Genomic DNA, 22,105 nt, shown 5'->3' on the forward strand with positions numbered 1-22,105 from the left:
AAATTGATATTGTATGATGAAATATCAGCATATACCCCATGGAAATGCATTTTTCTAAGGTATTATGAATAGCAGACCTTTCATGTATCTGTAAAACGTAACATAATGGGTTTTTTTTTAATAACAATCTAAACATTGTTTTATAATTTCCTTATTTTCAAATATATAAGTAAAAAAAATATAAAATTTTGTATGTTGTGCATCACGATTTAAGGGACAAAACAGTACCAGTCGATAAGTAACCGACCTGTGTATTTGCCTTTCCAGAGACCGGGTGGGAAGTGTATTTCATTTAATAGTATGTCTCTGCCTTATGCCACAGTAAAATTAATCTGATAAATTACAAAAATAAGAACTAAGGTAAACATAAATGAAGGGAACACTATAACAGTCCAACTAACGGGGCTAGCCCACAGAAATCTATCTACAGTGACAGCAGAGACATGTATTATAAGTCTCTGGGACAGTTATGACCCTAAACCATTAGTATTTGAGGAAAAAAACATTTAACGAAAAATTAGCATGATCTACATTGTTGTAAGTTTATTGTAAAACAGTTTACTCAGTTTCATGGCTATATATATATGGTATAAATTAAAGACACTGTGTTCATTTAATTTTATGACATGTCACATTTAAATAGAAATATTTCAACTATATCGATTTAGGCTTAAATTTGAATAATGCAAAAAGATACTAGCCATACCTTGAAAAGAAGGTTGGGATTAATTTTGGGGGTTATGGCCCAAACCATTTTGGAAGTAGGGCCACAATCATGACAATAGACCTTTAATATAGCTATTTGGAAATCTGTGCCTCTTGAACTATTGACGGCATACAACAATCACGTTTCCATTGGGGCGTCAGATATTTTCTAAATTTTACGGGACCTGTGTGATGTCCAGTAATGGCGGACAAATAGAGATAAGGTGTATGAGGTCCAAAGGGTCCGAAATGAAACATTGTTTGATTTCATCAAAAAATGAATGATTGGGGTTCTCTGATATGCGAATCTAACTCTATTTAGATTTTTAATTTTTGGCCCTGTTTTCCAATTGGTCCACATTAAGGTCCAAAGTAATAAAAATTGAATTCTTGAGGTTCTTTTTTAATTTGACATGCTGAATCTAACCGTGTATTTAGATTTTTATTTTTGGGCACTGTTTTTAGAATTGGTCCACATTAAGGTCTAAAGGGTCCAAAATGAAACATAGTTTGATTTTAACAAAAATTTTATTCTTGGGGTTCTTTGACAGTGGCGGATCCAGAACTTTTCATAAGGAGGGGCCCGCTGACTGACCTAAGGGGGGGCCCCGCTCTAGTCATGCTTCAGTGATTCCCTATATAATCAACCAAATTTTTCCCACGAAAGGGGGCCAGGGCCCCCTGGATCCGCCTATGTTTGATATGCTGAATCTAATTGTGTATTTAGATTTTGGTCTAATTGTGTATTTAGATTTTGGATTTTGGGCCCATTATCAAATTGGTCCACATTGAGGTCCAAAGGGTCCAAAATTAAACTTATTTGGGGTTTGATTTCATCAAAATTGAATTTGTGGGGTTCTTTGATATACTGAATCTAACCATGTATTTAGATTTTGGGTATTGGACCATAATAGGTAAATCACCGTAAATGTCCAATTTTAAATTTTGAAGTTCTTAATTAGACCACATTCATTCTGTGTCAGAAACCTGTGCTGTGTATGTCAAATATTTAATCACAATCTTAATTCAGAGGTGTACCAAGCTTAATGTAGTATCCATACTTGCCCTAACTGTTCAGGGTAAGACCTCTGCCGTTGTATCAAGCTGCACACTGCAGTGCATTTTATTTATTTATAAATAAATTTACGTATGAATGAAAATAAAAGTTATAAATATAGCACAACACGTGAGTATGAAATGGTTTTAGGCAATGTCAGACTGAAAAAAAATAGTTGAAAAAAATTAGGGAGTTCCATGTAGTTACATTGTACATAGATATTAAGGTAGAATGTGAAACAAAACTTTTAAAACAATCATTATTAATTAATTAAGTGCTTTATACATGTATACAGATTCAAAGTTTAAAATGTCAAAATATAATTTTCATTGGTATAGGGAGTTAATAAAAGTCATGGTTGTATAAAGACATTTTAAATGCATGCAGTGGCTTACATGTAGTTGTCATTGATTATATATATATAGCAATTGTTTATAGTTTACACAAATCTTTTATTTTTATTTAGTTTATTTGATTTTAAAAGAGCTATAAACCAAAAAAAATATCTAATTTAAAAAAAACCAATACATTTATCATGGTGTATCTGATCTTAGAGTAGAATATATGATAGTTAGCAAACATTAAAATGTGATTTCAATGTTATATTGTAATTTTTACCTTGTTCAACTTTTGCATTAATAAAAAGAGAACATTAATTTCTTGAATTATTACATTGTATTTATATTAATGGTTTCTTACTGTACATGCTTACAATTCTCTATTTTAAAATAATTTTACATTGTTACTATTTTCAGGATAAAAGAAGTGTGTTCATGATGTACATCTACGACAAAGTAATAAAATAAGATCAATCAAATCAGAAAGATGTCAATTTCAAATACAGAAAAGGAGATAGAATGTGTTATTCACTGGTTCAAAGGATGGAGTGGAATGCAGAAAGGAGACTTCTTAAAAGACTTAGTTGACAAGGCAAACCCAGTGTCTATAGATACTTTATTTGATTCAATGCATCAGCTTAAAGTGAATGATCGCCCACCAAGTATTTTTCAGTGCCAGCTTAAACTGTTTACACAGTGGTTTGAATCTTGGACAGAAATTGATAGAAATAATTTGATAATCAAACTTCAAGAAGTTAGCCCAGACTTTGTTAAGCAGTTTAATGAATTAGTATGTACAGCATCGTGATATTCCAATGATTACATATTGTTACATTTTGTATATAGTTTGCATATTTTCAGCTTTAAAATATTACATACAATGTCACAGTCAGCAGATGATGTAACTATGTTAAAGATGTATTCTAACTACTCAGTAAACATATTGAAAAACAACAATTTCAATTATTAAAGGTTGTGTAAAAATGGTCTAGTAACAGAAAAGAAGGCAGGAAATTTAGATTGCCACTTGAGAAATAGGGTAATATGTTTCCAAAGGCCAAAAACTTTGGGCTTCCTATAGGTTACCTATGGATTCCTAAAGGGTTTTTCAGGGGTTCTTTCTTGTGCATATGTAGAGCTTGGCATGATTCTCAAAGTAAAAGGCAATAGATTAAACTTTCACATTCCAACTAGCCTGGTTGCATATTTATAAATCTCACACAGCCAAAATGGAAGCCCCTTCAGCCTTGTCAGTACTAGTTTTACTGCCGGACCATCGATATCTAGATTGCCATATTTCTTCAGCCTTGTCAGTATTAGTCTTACTGCCGGACCACCAGTAAGACACATAAGATATCTAGATCAGGGATAGTACATATACAAAGCTGGGTATTTTCATGTGTCAGAAAATAAAACATTGTTTAAAAAATGTTATCCTAATATGCATATACTATTTGCAGTTTCAGCAGACAACAAGTTATATGTTGAGAAATTTGGTGCTGATTGAAGGTCTTTGGTAGTCTCTATTAATTTCATTTTAAAGAACTGAGATCAAGCAAACCAATAAGATGTATTATGAAGTTTTGTATTAGAACAAACTGCAAAGATGAGTTGGAACATGTGGAATGGCCATCACTTATCAGTAGCATACTAAGCACAAAAAAAAGTTGAACTGTGAACTACTGCCTTCTTATGATACTTCTCTACAACTATTTGAATAACAATAAATTGCTTCGCCAAGCACAGCTGGATACGACCGCAGAGGTCCAACCCTGAACAGTTGGGGCAAAAATGGACACAATATTCCAGCTTGATACAGGTCTGAGTTTGGATTGTTAATAAATATTTGACACATAATCGGTTTCTGACACAGAATAACTGTAGTCAAAGAACTTAGAATTGGTTATATGATTTGAATTTATATAAATTTTTTGCACTACACCATGCTGTTGCGACCCACCCCCCAAAAACAATTTTTTTTTTACCCCCCCCCCTTTTTTTTTGGCTTTTGTGCAATACACTATGCTGTTGGGAATTGACAACCCACCCCCCCCCCCCCCAAAAAAATAAAATTGTACCCTTTCTTTTTAATTTCTGAAATCTAAAATGAGAAAAAATTGTCCCCCCCCCTCAATTTCTTTTTCACCCTCCCCCCCCCCCCCTTTCCCCAAAAAAAAAATTCTTTCCCTCAAGATATGGTCATAATCTCAATTCAAATTTCCAGTGGAGTTTGCAACCATAATTACCCATTTAGATACATCATAAAAGTCTAAAAATACAAAATGACATACATAATCATGGCTAAAATTAATATTTCTTAATCAGCATTTTTAAATAGTAACTTCTAAAAATAAATTAACAGCTAATCACCTCAAGACAATACAACATTTCTTTATACATAAATTAAAAGCAGTGTAAGGGAGGTAATCCAAACATAACATTGTACTTTTTTTTAATTGTCCATTAACCAGGAAACCCTTGTTTTTCCCTCTTTTTTGCCCCTAATTCTTAAACCTTTTGAGCCATAACCCCCAAAGCCAATCCTTACCATCCCTTTGTGGTATGGAAACTTGTGGTATAATTTCAGAGAGATCCATACACTGTTCCACAAGTTATTGTCTGGAAACTAGAATAAAATGCTCCACTGGGGCGCAGCTTGATACGACCGCAGAGGTCGAACCCTGAACAGTTGGGGCAAGTATGGACACAACATTCAAGCTTGATACAGCACTGAATTTGGATTGTAATTAAATATTTGACACAGCATAGGTTTCTGACACAGAATGAATGTGGTCTAAGAACTTAAAAAATTTTAATTTACCTATTCAAACCATATCATTATTATTTGCTTTTATATATAAATCAGAAATAACCAATTTAAATTGGAAAATTTTAAAGAAAAAAAAGGAAAACAAATCCCCCCCCTCAATTTTTTGAACCCCCTAATGATTCATCACCCCCAAACTCAATCCCAGCCTTCCCTTTGTGGTATGGTACCTTGCAGTACAATTTCAGAGAGATCCATACACTTGAACACAAGTTATTGTCTGGAAAATAGAAAAAATGCTTGTTTTTTGGCCCCATTTTGGCCCCAAATTCCTAAACGTTTAGGGCAATTACCCCCAAACTCAAACCCAGCTTTTCCTTTGTGATATGGAACCTTGTAGTACAATTTCTTAAAGATCCATACACTTACACACAAGTTATTGTCCTGAAACTAGAAAAATGCTTGTTTTTTTGCCCCTTTATGGCCCCTAATTCCTAAAATTTTGAGGCAATTACCCCCAAAATCAATCCCAGCCTTCCCTTTGTGGTATGGTACCTTGCAGTACAATTTCAGAGAGATCCATACACTTGAACACAAGTTATTGTCTGGAAACTAGAAAAATGCTTATTTTTGACCCCTTATTCCTAAACGTTTTGGGCAAATACCCCCAAACTCAATTCCAGCTTTCCCTTTGTGATATGGAACCTTGTAGTACAATTTCAAAAAGATCCATACACTTACACAAGTTATTGTCATGAAACTAGAAAAATGCTTGTTTTTTGCCCCTTTTTGGCCCCTAATTCCTAAAATTTGGAGGCAATTACCCCCAAAATCAATCCCAGCATTCCTTTTGTGATATGGAACCTTGTGGTACAATGTCAGAGAGATCCATACACTAACACACAAGTTATGTCTGGAAGTTACAAAAATGCTTATTTTTGGCCCCTAATTCCTTAACTGTTGGTACCATAACCCCCAAAATCAATCCCAACCTTCCTTTTGAGGTATTGAACCTTATGGTAAAATTTCATAGAGATCCATTCACTTAAACTAAAGTTAGAGTGCGAAAACCAATGTGTCTTCGGACGACGACGACGCCAATGTCATACCAATATACGACCGCAAAAAATTTTGCGGTCGTATAAAAATGCTTATTTAGGCCCCTTTTTTGGCCACTAATTCCTAAACTGTTAGGACTATAACCTCCAAAATCAATCCCAACCTTCTTTTGTGGTTATAAACCTTGTGTTTAAATTTCATAGATTTCTATTTACATTTACTAAAGTTATTGTCCGGAAATCAAATGTCTTTGGACGACGCTAACGACAACGTGATACCAATATACGACCGCAAAATTTTTTGCAGTCGTATAAAAAGTTGATAAGCATAGGATGCATCTCACCATATAGCATGCTCACAAATGTTGATTCCAAATTTCAGAAAGTCCGGATTTGTAGTTCTTGAGAAAATTGAGACTCAAAATTTCCAACATGGCCATTCTGTGTAAGAAAATATAATTATTCTGTATACAGGAAGTTTATTAGCAATGTCAGAACTGAAAATGATTCACACGATACAGCATGCTCACATTAAGCTTGATACCAAATTTTTGGAAGCTCTGACTTGTAATATGAAGAATACTTCATCACGGTCATTATGACAGTCAGGGGTAATACTTTACAAATATTTATTTATACTTAGAGCTATTATGATATTCCATGTTGATCAAAAGTTTAAATATCTTGCTTGCAAACTTTGTTTGGATGTTTGCTCAAACATTGTAATTAAGATAAGACATAAATTCAATGGGTAGTTGGAGTAACAGTCTATAAAATATATATATAATAAGCTTTAAAAGGCCCGAAATGACATATGTAAATCAATTCAAACGAGAAAACTAACAGCCTGATTTATGTAAAAAACAAATATGATATACAGCAACAAACCACAACCACTTAATTATAGGGTCCTGACTTGGGACAGACACATACAGAATGGCCATTATGTGAAAGAATATACAAGAATTAGGTAAACAGGAATTAGAAGAGCAATGAATGTGAAAACGCATCAAAGGATAAAGCATACTCACATGAAGCTTGAAACCAAATTTCAGGAAGCTCTGATTTGTAGTTCCTGAGAAAAATGTGACAAAAATTTCATGTGAAGGACAAATGAACAGAGATAACCAGTTAACCCTGCTCTGAAGAGTTGGGAATAATAAGACATAAAGACACCATGTACCCATCGAAGAGTACTCGCAGTTCCTGAAAGCTAGTCCAATGCCTACCGGTTGATATAATATAAATGCTAAATAGTACACTTTGGTCTAGTGTAAAAGAAGTTATAAGCAGTCTTAGCCAAAAAATTACCTTGTGAAATACCAAAATACAACTATGCACAGAATGAAGGACCACAAGTTTTTTAATTCCTGGATAGCAATATATGTTGAGTTTATGTATATATACACATGAATATTTAGTGTCTCATTAGTCAGATTTTTATGGCTGGATATTGATTGTTTTATGTGTAAATATTACAAATGTTTTACGACAAACAAATATTAAACATTTTTAGAAAGATGTCATTTAGGCCTTTAGGGTCTTACATGTATCTCAGCAATAGACAAATGCCTTTATAATACATCAAGCTCTAAATTGCCATGAGTCTAGAAAAGTAGTGGATAAATTTAACAAACTATCAAAGATCTGCTATCACCACCAAATTCTGTAAATAGACCTGGGGTTTATATATTTTCTAAATTTATATACAATTATTGGTCATTGTATTTTTTACGGAAATGAAAAGAATAGAAAGAAAGGATAAAACAAGTTTTACATTTTTTATTATCTTTTTTCTTTGATACCGACGTCAATGTCAGACTTGTTACTTGTATGACTATTCAAAGTTAAAGAAACACTATTGACATGATTGATAGTTTCTTTGTAATTCTGAAGTTTTCCTGAAACTTTGACACACTTTTCATTATGAATGCTGCAATCCATATTGTCATTCTCCACATCTATATCATTAACTTCATCATTGTCAAAATTTCTCTCATCACCACCATCTGCATCAAAATATTTTTCTTCTTCATCTTTTTGCAGAATATCTAGATCATCATATTCTGTATTATTATCAACTTCACTACAACATGAAAAGATTTTTTTTCATTATTAATATAGTTAACATTTCAAAATCACTTCGCTTCTTTTTAGGAAAGTAAAACTGATAATGATATGTTCCTTGCAAAATACCTAACCTCAAATTTCATCTGTGAGGCATGGCAGTTTCAGAACTTGTTGATTTCTTTAATGGTACATGTATATTGAACAAAATAATACAAAATAGTATTAACTTTCATATAAGTTTTGTTCTGCTGTGACAAAAACAAATTATAGATTGCAAACTAAAATTGTATTTCCATGGTGACAACAGTGGCAAATTTTCGAGATACAAACTTTCGAATGTCAATTTTCACAACTGAACCTTGTTAGATTTAAAAAAAAATTATTTGGCCAATATTTTTTAGTCCAAAAAATATAGGTTGTTATTATTCTTTACACAATTTTACTTAATTCCCCTGCCTTTCAATTTTGCACATTAAAAAAACAATGCCTTGTCACAGTTTAAAAAAAGTATTTTTCATTGCTTAGAGGCTCTGAGCAAAGAAAAATATATTATTCATTTCTTAGTAGTAGCCTGCCCAAGCATTTGGCTGTTATATTGACTTCATTTACAGGGGTGTGTTCCTTACACATAAACTGACATCAATCTGCATTATACAAGTTGTAAGGTCACTTCAATGAATTTGTTGACCAATACAATGTGTCTGTACCTCTAATCATGAGAAATGTTTTTTTTTAGTCCTTGATCTTTGGACTAAGTCTGATCTGAAAAACTGATTAGGTTGTGACTGAGAAATTTTTAACTGAGAGGGTTTGCATGAAGGTAACTGGTTATGCACGCACAGCAGGTAATGCTTATCCTGTTAAGTGTGTAGTTGGTTGCTAAAATCGAAATTGATTATTGAGTTTTGAAGGTTGAAAAACTAATGTTTCCTATAACTCCACAATTTTTTTTCTTCTTAAGATTGAAGATAACCATAAAAAAATAATCTGACTGCAAAATAAATCAGGATAGAAATATAAAATAAGTAGGAAGAAATTATGAAAATAAAATACAAATTTACTAGGGTTCTGGTAATAAATTAAAATCCATTCATCATTAACCATTTTAAAGGCAACAATCCTATGCAAACAGCATGACTTTGATTTTTTTTTTTCTAAAATGACATATCTTACCTATAATTAAAATGTTCATCCTGACCAGACATAAATCTCTCCTTCATTATTGTCAGGAATTCTTGTCTAAATTGAGCTTTCTGTTCATCAGGGATCATTTTTTTTTTGTCCTCACTTTCCTCTTCCATATCACTTCCTTCAACAAAACAAATCTCAAAATGAATTTCTAAATTATAAGAAATGTAAATGTTCATGGTATAATAGATTTATTGAAAGTGTCATAAATGGTTTATCTACTTGTAAATTTCTAAGCAAAAGTACTAAGTAAAAAATTAAAATCACATAAAATGAGTTTCTGGTAATTATAAGTTGTGTTAAGGAAAATATTGAATCAACGCATGCATATCTACTGAACCAAGTCTTCTGTGCATTATAAATATTAGAAATCCATAATGTATAATGGACAAAAAAAGATTTCATTCAATGATTGCAGGGGCGGGTCCAGGTGAGGGCGTAATAGGCGTACGCCCCCCCTTTTAAAAAAAAACCATTTGCGCAGTGCGATTGCAGAATTTCTAAAGTAAGGTGTCATGTTAAGATCACTGCAATATAGAAAAGCTGTTACCGAATTAGTGTATAGGAAGACAATAATTCAATAGCAGTACATTTCCCAAAGATTTGGATAAAGTAAATAATTTTCTGTTTAAATAAAGTATATATTCTAGTGAGTTTAATAATAAAAAAAAAAGCTATTCAATTATATAAATTGTTTGGTTAAAATTGAAGGATCATATGGTTTTGAGTGACCAATTGTTTTTGCCCAAAAACTGCACAAAATTTTTTTCTTTTCTATTTCATACACTGGTATTCAGGTAAATTTGAATTTAATTTTAATCATGTTAATTGTAAAAAATATCCACTTCAGAATCTTAAAAATTACTTAATGTACCTTCATCTTCACTGCTTTCTCCTTCTTCCATTTGACCTTCCTGAAATACATGTAAATATATTTTGTTTAAATACAAAATTTTAAAGGAACCTAAAGGCTTGGTATTACATCTGCTGACTGAGAAAAAAAAACGAAGAGCAAATGGGAAGGCGACTCCTTAAAATAATAATTTATAGCAAGCAAAGATAAGCATTCATAATAAGGAAGTACCTGAAGTAACATGATATGACTAAAATATACAATGAACAAATGTATGGTGTTGAACATTGAACAAGTTAAAATCAAAAGCTGCTGTGAACACCGTATATTTGTGTTATGTGCTTGACTGGAGGAAAAACACCAAATACCCTTATACAAATGCAAATCACTATTGAGATAGGGCAGATCCTGAATAATTAGAAAAGGATGCATGGTTTTATCCTGGATAACTGAATAATCCCTTTATGATTTTGATAACCTTCATGTGATGCCCCTGATTTTCACTGACAAAAGGAGAGGATCTCTTCAGATCTGGTAATAATAAAACAATATTAATAATACACTTAAGTTATTTTCATCTGAGTATACAAATTATAGGTTGACAGTAGAATACTGAATGTATTTCAAACATGTTTGTACATTAAAATTTTCAAAATAACAGGCATTATCAGTAAATTAAAACCATACCAGATATTATTGTTATACACATATGCACTTTCAAGGTACTACAATCTGTCATGTTTTTCTCTGACGTTTTTACACTAAATCCATTGGATGTTGGATGTGTACTGATTGATGTTTTAGTCTTAGATACATATTCTTTTTTATTAGTTGTTATTGGCTTTGAACTAGCTATCAGTAACTGCAAGTACTCTCAGATCTGTACTTAGTGTCCTTTTTGTTGCTAGGGATGAGGGATGGATAAATACCCTGCCACGTCCGGTCTGTGTTTTTGTTTGGTGTTTTTCTGCTTTGTATCGATCTGATGAGTTCAGCCTTTTTCAACTGCTTTTTATAGTTTGTTGTTATGTTATGCTGTAGCACCACTGTCCCAGGATAGGGGAGGGTTGAGCACTCACAAACATGTTTAACCCTTCCTTATTCTTTATGTGCTTATCCCAAGTCAGGAGCCTGTAGTTCAGTGGTTGTCGTTGGTTCATGTCCGTCATATTTGTTTTTTTGTAAATTGTTTTGTTATAAATTAGGCCATTAGCTTTCTCAATTGAATTGTTTCTTAATTTTCATGTTTGGGCCTTTTATTGCCAACTATACAGTAAGGGTTTTTCACCTTGTAGCAGGCCATACTATTGCCCATAATTGCTTACATCTACTTCATTTGAACTTTGATGGACAGTTGTCTCTTGGCAATCATACCATATCTACTTTTTTTTATATTGTAAAATTACCAGTATGTCAACATTCATTAGACATGTTAGATTAAGATATCTTTGTCTCATCTTGTGAAAGGTATTATTATATTTAGTTTTAACAAACCTCAGTATCCTTTTGGTCCTGATAGACTTCATGCTCATGTAATATGTCAATATGTTTAAACAGCACTGTTGAAAATCGCAAATCAGTTTTGTCAACCTTATCATTGATTTCATCATCATTCAAATATTGTCCCACCAGCTGTTCATAAAGGAATGGGTCTCGATATTTCATTTCCTCTTCACTAAAATAGTCTCCTTCGGATATCAATTGCTGCATTGCCTTCAAGCGTCTATTTTTAGTTCTATTTTTATCAAAATCAGTAGTTTTAGATTTTTTTATTTGTTTCAAGTAAAAGTCAATTTCATATTCGCCTGAGCAGTTTGCAAAACATGCCACATCTTCTATCCCAAGATATTTCCAATATCTTTCAAGAAATTTGGTCCTACTTTTGTTAAGAATTTCATCTGCAATTTTATACTTTTCTTCTTCACAAAGATCAAGTTCTCCTATTTGCTGATGTTTGAAAAAAGCATCAGTTTTGCAAAGCTTTTGTAACATTTTATGATGTGCAGCACCCTTTTGATCAAATGTATCATTTAATGATACCTTGGCTATCTCTTGTATACAGTTTTCCCTTGACTGTGAACCATGTGCCATCACTTACATGTATATGGTTATCTGAAACTACAAAAAGGCAAATTGCTATCAATGAATTAGTTTTACATATATATACATATATACAAGAGTGCACACACTGAAATGTCTCGCATGTTTTACTGACCACTGATTTTGTTGAAAGTCTTAAAGGTTTTACTACAAGTATCACATAATGATAAACTGAACAATTTTAAAGATCGATGACAATGAGGTCATGGTCAGATAAATCCTGTCAGATAGACATGTACACCTTACAATTATTTCATACACCAAATATAGTTGACCTATAGCTTATGGTAATTGAAAAACAGACCATTGCATGAAAATGAGGTCAAGGTCAGATCATATCTGGCAAACAGACATGTACACCATACACCAAATACAGTTGACCTACTGCTTATAGTATTTGAAAAACAGACAAAAACACAAATACTCAAAATTGACCAAAGAACAATGAAAATGAGGTCAAGGTCAGATGGTACCTGCCAGACAGACATGTTCACCTTACAATCATTCCATACACCATATATAGTTGACCTATTGCTGATAGTTCTTGAAAAACAGACCAATGAACTATGAAAATGAGGTCAAGGTCAGATGAAACTTGCCAGACTGACATGTACAAATGCACCTCTTACAATCATTCTATACAGAACATACTGCTTATAGTATCTGAGAAATGGACCTAATCATATAACTTTAACCTTGATCACTGATCCATGAAATTAGGTCGGTCAGGTGAAACCTATCTGATGGACATGTAAACATTGCAAGGAACCCATATACCATCATAATAAGTGAGGAATTCACATGACAAAAAAACAATAAATTTTTTTTCAAGCAGTCACTGAACCATGAACATGAGGTCAAGGACAATGGACGTACATGACATATGACAGATGGAAACTTTGTAATGAAACCACCTGATGCTAATGAAAATAATACTTGTAATGAACAAATCCTTTGATTTATTTTTATGCCCCCGCCGTAGCGGTGGCATACGTCCCAAAATTGGTTTCCGTTCTCTAACTTGAGTTTGCCTCAACCAAATGTTATGAAACTTATACACAATGCTTATTACCACAAAACACAGATCAAGTTTAAATTTGGTGGCGTCACTTTAACCGGTCTAGAGTTATACCGCTTTATAAATGGAAAATTGCAAAATTTTTAGTTTCCATTCTCTAACCTAAGTTTGCCTCAACCAAATGTTATGAAACTTATACACAATGCTTATTACCACAAAACACAGATCAATTTGAATTTTGGTGGCGTCACTTTAACCGTTCTAGAGTTATTCCCCATTTATAAATGGAAAAATTGCAAAATTTTTATTTTCTTCTAAATATCAAGTAATTTTTAAAATTGGAGTTAACTTCCTTTGTCCATGATTATAGTTGAATCAACTACAATCAATGCTTTATACAATGCAATGTTTAATTTTGACTTCCACTGATAAAACACAGATCAAGTTGAATTTTGGTAGTGTCACTTTAACCATTATTGAGTTATGCCCCTTTATAAATCGAAAGATTGCAAAATTTTTAGTTTCCATTCTGTAACTTAAGTTTGCCCCAACCAAACATTATGAAACCTATACACAATATTCATTACCACAAAACTAAGATCAAGTACACATATTTTGTTTCCGTTTTCTAACTTTAGTTTGCCTCAACCAAATGTTATGAGACTTATGCTTATTACCACAAAACTCAGATCAAGTTCAAATTTGGGTAGCGTCACTTTTACCGTTCTTCAGTTATGTCCCTTTATAACTATATGATATGCAAGCAGGCATCAGACAGACTTTTTAAAATCACCTAAATAAGTAATTTGATAAGTAAAATGGCAAATTTAAACACTTCAGTAAATGTTTATAACCTTTGTTTGATATTTTTCCCACAAGCTTGATTTTTTTATTGGTTTAATAAAAGACATTTATTCCATTTAAAAAACAACTATATACATGCAGAAATTATTTATGCTCACTGAGCCTTTCAGTTTTTATAGTTTATTTGAAATATGTATAAACTGGAATAATTTCTAGATCAGGACATATCATTCTAAGTGTAAACAGGACCAATCAGGTTACTTAAAATTGTTGACCTTTGTCTGAATTGTAAGAGTAGTTAATGAATATTTGATTTCAGAAAAATTCGCAAGGGTACTTTTTAAAGCTTCAGCACACTCACTTACTGCCCAAGCACACTGCTGAAATTATATTAGAGAAAGGGATAATTGATCTATGTAGGCTAATTACAGAAAAATGTGTCAATTAATGGAAAATTATTGAAATTAGCATTTAATGATCGAAGGAAACACAAGAATCACTTAAATAGGTGATTACTGAAATTTTCAATTCACTAAAATAAATAATGAAATCACTTGTTTAATCCATACCCACAGGCACATGTCACTGGGATCTCCTGTAGTTGGTGATCACAATACTGGTATACCAGAATTGTGCACAATACTGGTATAAAAATTTTGTACCAGTATTGTAACTTCTAAAAAAAAAACAGCAATTTTGGTACATTACTGATAACCCAGTATTGTAGTTGTATTGTTGACTATACTTTAAGGTGTATAATAAAAAAATGAATTTTAAGCAAAATTAGATATTGAAGATCAAAGGGGGATTAAATGAACACAAAAAGATTAAAGAGGAATATTGTGAAATTAATCAACAACCAGTTAAAAATAATCACAATACTCATAAGCCCTAATTAAAATCAAAAAGATACATGTTACACAAATAAACAAAAGATTATTGTAATTAGCTCATATTATTCTAACAATTGTTAATTATGTAAAATAATTGCTATTCATTTTATCGTATTTCTATGTTTTATTTAATTCAGTTTAGGTAAAATAAAATAAAAGCTTATTATCGTCTGAGTTATTGTTAAATAAATTCAAGCAAATTATTACACTCTAACACTGAAAATTCAGCGTTTACATGTATGCCATAATATATTTTTTTACAAATATCTTAATACATGTATACTAAGATTATATGTGTATATTTGTTGGTCTTTATTTTCTAATTTATCTTTCACAATAAAAGATATCAATATCCAATAAACATAAAAAGTTGCTTAATACATGTAATAGGGGAACCTGATTATAATCAATTTAACTACATGAATGTTTAGGGTAATTAAAGCAGATGATTCAGAACCATGCGCAACATAATTCATAGCAGATATATCAACTGGTACAAATACTAGTACTAGACAAGCACTCCATCACCTACGATAGTAAGAGAGCCGTACAAGTGCCATCTGAAGAAGCTGGTCATGTTGTTAAGCGTAAGAGAAAGTCCACAGAGACTGAATACCAATACAGAAAGAGGAGGGTTCAATGCAGAAATGCCATCTGAAGAAGAAATAGACAATACCAATGCTGATGATACAGCAGCTATAACAGCAATTTCAATATAAAAATTCACTAAAATATACTATGCCGCAATAATAATGCGTCTTGGAAAGAGAGCGCTAGAGCTGAAAGAAAAGATAGAAGAAAATAAAGAGTTTGTTGAAATGCTGGGACAGTACTGTTCCCTTAAGAAGAAAAAAACATCAGAAGATTTAAAACTTTCTTTGATGACAATCACAGTGTACCATCATTTAAACATACAATCTATTTGTCCAATCATTCCTTATAAAATTGTCATGTCATATGTTAATTTCATTAATTTATGCATATATACATGTATCTGACACCTTTAATAAATTTAAACATTAATTACCCATATGTATTGTTTATTTAAAAAAAAACACAATACTGGTACAATACTGGTACAAAATTTTTATACCAGTATTGTGCACACAATACTGGTAATGGTATACCAGTATTGCAATCACCAACTTCAGGAGATCCTGTCACTGAAATTTTTTTCCTATATACCAGGTAACCTATATTACTATTAAAGTATATAGGATTTTTTTTTTCAGAGACAAGTGCCTGTGGTCATACCCCGACTGATAAAGGAGGTTATAATTACAATGCTTTGAAAAACACCGGAAAACATCATTGAAACCGAACAGTTGCTTGGAAACATGCATACATGTAGGTTTCCCTGTACTTTCTTACTATTTCCCCCTCCATCCAAAATATCTGCCCCTATTCAATATTGATGCAACAAGCAAATTATGAAGTAGACTAGGGTGTACTTTGAATAGGTAGAATTCTCTGTCTTTTCTGGGACTTACCGGTACTGCACTATTTTGTCTCAGTAGAAATGACAGAAACGAAGATCTCCTGTAGTTGGTGATCGCAATACTGGTATAAAAATTTTGTACCAGTATTGTAACTTTTTTTTTAAAAACAGCAATACTGGTACATTACTGATATACCAGTATTGTAGCTGCATTGTTCACTATACTTTAAAGTGTATAATGAAAAATGAATTTTAAGCAAAATTAGATATTGAAGATCAAAGGGAGATTAAATGAACTCAAAAAGAATATAGAGGATAATTATGAAATGAAATCAATTAACAACCAGTTAAAAATAATAACTATACTTGTACAAATAAACAAAAGATTATTGTAATTAACTCATCTTATTCAAACAATTGTTAATTATATAAATAATTGCTAAAAATTTTATCATATTTCTATATTTTATTTAATTCAATTTAGATAAAATAAAATAAAAGCTTTATAATCTGAGTTATTATTTAATAAATTCAAACAAATTATTACACTATAACACTGTAAATTCAGCATTTACATGTATGCCATCGTATATTTTTTACAGATATTTTAATACATGTATACTAAGATCACCGTACAGGTGCTATCTAAACAAGCTTGTAATCTAGTAAGCGTAAGAGAAAGTCCACAGACTGAATACCTAAATATCAATATAGGAAGTGGAGGTTGCAGAAATGCCATCTGAAGAAGAAATAAACAATACCAATGCTGATGATACAGAAGCTATAACAGCATTAATGTCAATATAAAATTCACTAAAATATACTATTGAGTCTTGGAAAGAGAGAGCTGGAAGAAAACATAGAAGAAAGTAAAGAGTTTGTTAAAATGCTGAGACAGTACGGTTCCCTTAAGAAAAAAACATCAGAAGATTTAAAACTTTCTTTGATTACAATCACAGTGTACCATCAATGGCTTCATCAGTTAATCATACAATCATCCCATATAAAATTGTCATGTCATATGTTAATATCATTATGCATATATATGTGACACCTTTAATAATTAATAAAAGATTAATTACCTATATGTATTGTTTATTTAAAAAAAAACACAATACTCACGGGAACAATACTGGAATACAATACTGGTACAAAATTTTTATACCAGTAATGGCAGTATTGTGCACAATACAAGTATACCAGTATTGCGATCACCAACTACAGGAGATCCGTGATTTTTAACAATATGGTGTATGCAAGTTATTTGCTAAATGTTTAAACCAGTAAAAATGTACGCTGATATTACATCCAAACCATTACTGAATCCGAAATCCATTCAATCTGAATCTGAAGAAGTTTTTTTTTTTCATTTCAAGGGAGATAACTCAAATGGATTAAAGGACCCAAAGACGGAGTATCTCAGAATAACTTCGGATCGTATCAAATAGGTTATTTACTAATGAAAATTTGTCTGTACTTAAATATTTAGGGAACTATATTATTACATGTCTAGATGTTAGACGAAATGTAAATTAATGTATGTAATAACAATGATAATTGTAATGATTTATGGTTCTGGTCCTGCGTATGTGATTTCTATAGAATGGAGATGACATCTGTCTGAACTTTTTAATGTTTCATTTCAATATATAACAAGAGCTGTCAAAATGACAGTAAACCGGATTCTTTAACATTTATTTGTGTTCTGGCATTAATCAATATCACAAGGACCAAAACTCCTAATAGGTAAAATTTATGATCATCAATATCAAACTTGACTTCCATGTTGTCAACAATATAACAACATATAAACTAGATAGAAAATGACCCTCTAGCAGGACAAACTGTGTGCCCTTAATGCATAAAGTAAAAAAAAATTACTAAGTCCACCTACCTAGGATTTTGAAAATATCTAAAAAAAAAAATGAATGAATTGTATGGTTTTCAAATGGAAAGGCAAAAATCAAGCTTGACCTGTTTGACCATCTAGTTATCATAAGTGACATCATTTTGAAATATCAGAGAGCATATAAGTACACACACGTTTGTTCAGCAGGGGTGGGTAGGCAGAAATCATGAAGTCAAACAAGGAAGAGATACGTTTATGAGACTTAAACCTTATAAAATATGAAACCATAGTATCTTGTGGTCACTCCAATAACTTTCTAGGCTCCCACTTTCAAACTGTTGTTGTCTTGTAATATAGGCATGGTCAATGGAAGAATGATTGTCTGTGGTTTCATCGATATGAGCTTGGCCTAAATTAAGTGCATGCATAGTACCCTGAAGTTTTTTCAACTGCGTAGTTTGTTTGAATTGGTCAATATTGATATCTCCAAGAAGAACAATGTAATGATTGGGTGTCACAACAGAATGTATTGTATCACAAATGCTGTCCACATTGGTTGATGGATGACAGTATATTGATGTCAGACAATAGTATTTTTCAGATAATGACACTATCAACTGTATTCCCTCTATCCCTTCTTCCTCAATGAATTCTATTGAATCAACCTGTAGTCCTTCTTTTACATATGCAAAGATGCCACAATGAGGTCTGTGTAAATGTATTGCATGTGGGTAAAAGTCAATGAGATTAAAACCATTCAACATATAATGATCTAATGAATCTGACTTTTTAGCCCAAGTTTCTTGTATAAATATTACATCATTCTGATATATACGATCATCATTTCTATAGTCGTCTATGTGTTTGTGTAATGATCTTGCATTATGGCATAAGATAGCAAGTTTTGGCTTTGCAAGTGGCAATTGACTGTAAACAATCTGTTTCTCATTTCTAAGTCGGGATATCTCAATTTTGACATTCTTGTCAATTGTGATCTTGTCCTTGTTGAAGTCGAGAAGATGGAGACCATGTAGTGAGGTAACTCGACTTAATGCCACATATACCATGTGACTTTGGATGCGTCCTTTGAAGGAAACAGCAGCATTAGAAAGTGAAATTCCTTGACATTTGTGTACTGTTGATGCTGCAGCTGGTTTCAATGGGAACTGTTTGCGAACGATTTGAACATTTTTGTATTTTCCTACTTGAAATTGTCTGGTTATGAAATATATTGGTGTCCAATTAGGACTAATAGTTCCTTTGTATAGTGATTTGCTTTTTTTCCTTTGTGTCGCACCAATGTCTTTGTCCAGAAAAACAACCCACAAAAGTATCGGTTTATTGTTTGATATGTCAATATGCACAAGTTGGCAGGAAGCTCCATTGGTTAGACCATCTTTTATATCTACATTTTGAATCATCATGTAGTTTGCAGAAACTTTCAAAGGTAATTATGAGAGCAAGTTTTGAGTTTTTTGTGGTGGAAGAGTCTTAGATATGTTTAATATAGAGTCTCTGACATTTGTTGTTACATCTCCAATTACATAATCAGAGGCCTGAGCAACATATAAATGACCCTCTATCTTTGATAATGAATATACATTGTGCTCATCAACAAGTGCATTGGAACTGAACAAATGTATGTAATTGTCTTTATTAGATTCCCTAGGTGATGAAACAAGTCTTGTGGATAATGTGAGAATGTCATTTTCTGTTTGTATCCCTTCTCGGACTCTATTGAGTATATGTGCAAATTGAGCATCATCTCTCTGACGCATAACAGTCTTCAGTTCATAAAATGTAACCAAATCTTGCCAAAAATTAGTTGCTAGTTGTCCATAATCTGCTGTTGACAATGAAAAAATCCACTGATCTAGAATAGGGCGTAACTGAAAAAGATCACCAACTAAAAGCAGTGATATACCATCAAAGGGCTCTTTTGATCCAAAGATATCTTGGAGTCGGTTACTTAGGAAATTAAACATTTGAATGCCAACCATGGACACCTCATCTATAATAAGGACTTTTAACTTAGCAAAATGACATCTCAGAGTGTTCAAAGTGCTGTGGTCTAATGGTATATAAGTTTTCAAAGACTGGCTAGCAGGAATGTGGAAAATCGAATGCAGCGTATTACCTTTAATGTTGTATGCAGCTTTGCCTGTTGGCGCTCCTATAACTACCTTTGTCTCATCTGGATTTTCACCTGCAGTGTCAAAATATCGCAATAAGGCTTGATAAATAGCTTTCAACACATGACTTTTACCCACCCCTGCTCCACCGGATAAGAAACATAATAGGGTTCATCATTTGTTTTAGTTGTATTCAGAATGTAGTAAAAGAAACATTTTTGCTCTGGATTTGAAGAACGAACTAGTTCCAAATATTCTTGGTCTGATAGCTTATTTGCTATAACAATTTCAGTGGCTTTTTTTGCACTATTAGAGCACCCAATATCTTGTCCTATGTCATAATGTGTACAGGAACTATCTGCAGGCTGGAGTATAGATTCCATGTCTTGTCTGAGCTGTTCTGAATCATCCTCTGTTTGTCTTGCATTTGGAGCAATATCATCTATTTCATCATTGACTATCTGTTGGTTGGCATCTTCGAAAATTTCTTCAATGCTTTCATCTGAGGTAAAGGCGTCAAACATTGCCTTAAATGAAATAATGTGAGCTTCATGTATTTTAAACTCATCTTCATAAGTGGTACTTTGTCCTTTGAGAGCATTTTCCTCTCTCCCTGGAAAAAAGAGCATTAATTGCTCTCGATAGTATAACTCTGGATCTTTTTTAAGACTATATCTCACTGAACGTATTACCTTTGGGACCCTTCTCTTGACCAGCCAACTTCCATCAGGCAAATGAATTTTCATACCTGCAACTATCTCCTCCACATTATTGTCTACTCCATCTATTTGATCAACTGTGTCAGAGATACCTTTTTTCCTGTCAACTTGTTTTTCAAAAGAAGATGCAAATTGTGACAATATAATATTTTCCATCGAAGGTGGACGTTCTGAGTACCTATCAAGGAGTCCAGAACAAATTACTTCTGTAGATTCATCAGGGAGTGTTTTGAGCACAGATGCTGGCTTCAAAATACCAATACGCTTCTCTGGTGTAGAGGTGTTAATGAAAATGACATCTCTAGAACTCTGTGTCAAAGGAAGTTGGAGCAGCAGATATATTGCTTCTTGTGCAGAAACTTCACAGTGATTCAAGAACTTGTTAGAAATAACTCTCATTTTCTCCCTTACACTGTAGTTTCCTCTTTTCACTTCATCCACTGCATTTTGCAAAAGCATACTCATACCTCTTTGAGATTTCATAATATAGCTAGCTATATATATGCACACAGCATACGGGTCAATAACAAACTGGAGATCTGTGTTTGCTTGCCATATTCTTAATACTTGAAGATTGTAAGAGTTAATTCTGACATCATTCACAGCTCTCTTCAAGAACACCTTTTTCCTTGACAATGATGAACGAATAGCATCTATATACTGTTGGTTATTTAATTTACATTTAGTAAGGAAAGTTTGAAAGGTCATATCCTCATCACCTGTCAGGGTTTCTAATACTATACTAATTTTTTTGTAATTGCCCTTATGCTTGAGAATTTCTGTTTTTGAATGATCTGCAGGAAATGGTTCTAAAATCAAGGTTTCTGCCATGGGAGGAATAGGAAATCCAAAGCGACATACACGCTTGCCTTTCTTTTTGCATGATTTGGAATGTCGATGTTTTTGCAATTTTACAAACTGTTGATCTTCTTCTGAGACATTAGAACTAGAAGTTATGTGTGCGTCTATAAATTCAAGGATATCACTCATTTGGCTAGATCCATATATTGGTGAATTTTTAATCCAAAACAAGCAATGCAAGTGTGGAGAGCCTCGCTGTTGAAACTCCACTCTTATGTAATAGTCCTGTAATTCTCCTAATGGGGAGTTTTTACA

The 22,105-nt window shown here is 32.6% G+C and overlaps 1 protein-coding gene across 3 annotated transcripts; it reads right to left on the reverse strand.

Moving 5' to 3' along the window:
* Positions 1-7,692: 7,692 nt before the first annotated feature.
* Positions 7,693-17,683, reverse strand: LOC127738135 (coiled-coil domain-containing protein 97-like). Of its 3 annotated transcripts, none has more exons than XM_052249265.1 (5): positions 17,596-17,683; positions 11,531-12,154; positions 10,058-10,097; positions 9,169-9,304; positions 7,693-8,011 (listed from the first exon to the last, which is right to left on the reverse strand). In XM_052249265.1, the coding sequence occupies exons 2-5, from the start codon at positions 12,125-12,127 to the stop codon at positions 7,711-7,713; spliced, it is 1,074 nt and encodes a 357-aa protein (XP_052105225.1). In that variant the 5' UTR covers positions 12,128-12,154; positions 17,596-17,683; the 3' UTR covers positions 7,693-7,710. The 3 variants fall into 3 exon arrangements, with proteins under 3 accessions (XP_052105225.1, XP_052105224.1, XP_052105226.1); XM_052249264.1 differs by having other exon boundaries at positions 17,571-17,683; XM_052249266.1 differs by lacking the exon at positions 17,596-17,683 and adding an exon at positions 17,412-17,564.
* Positions 17,684-22,105: the final 4,422 nt, after the last annotated feature.

The sequence above is a fragment of the Mytilus californianus genome, unplaced genomic scaffold, assembly GCF_021869535.1.
Source record: "Mytilus californianus isolate M0D057914Y unplaced genomic scaffold, xbMytCali1.0.p SCAF_4, whole genome shotgun sequence".
NCBI lineage: Eukaryota > Metazoa > Mollusca > Bivalvia > Mytilida > Mytilidae > Mytilus > Mytilus californianus.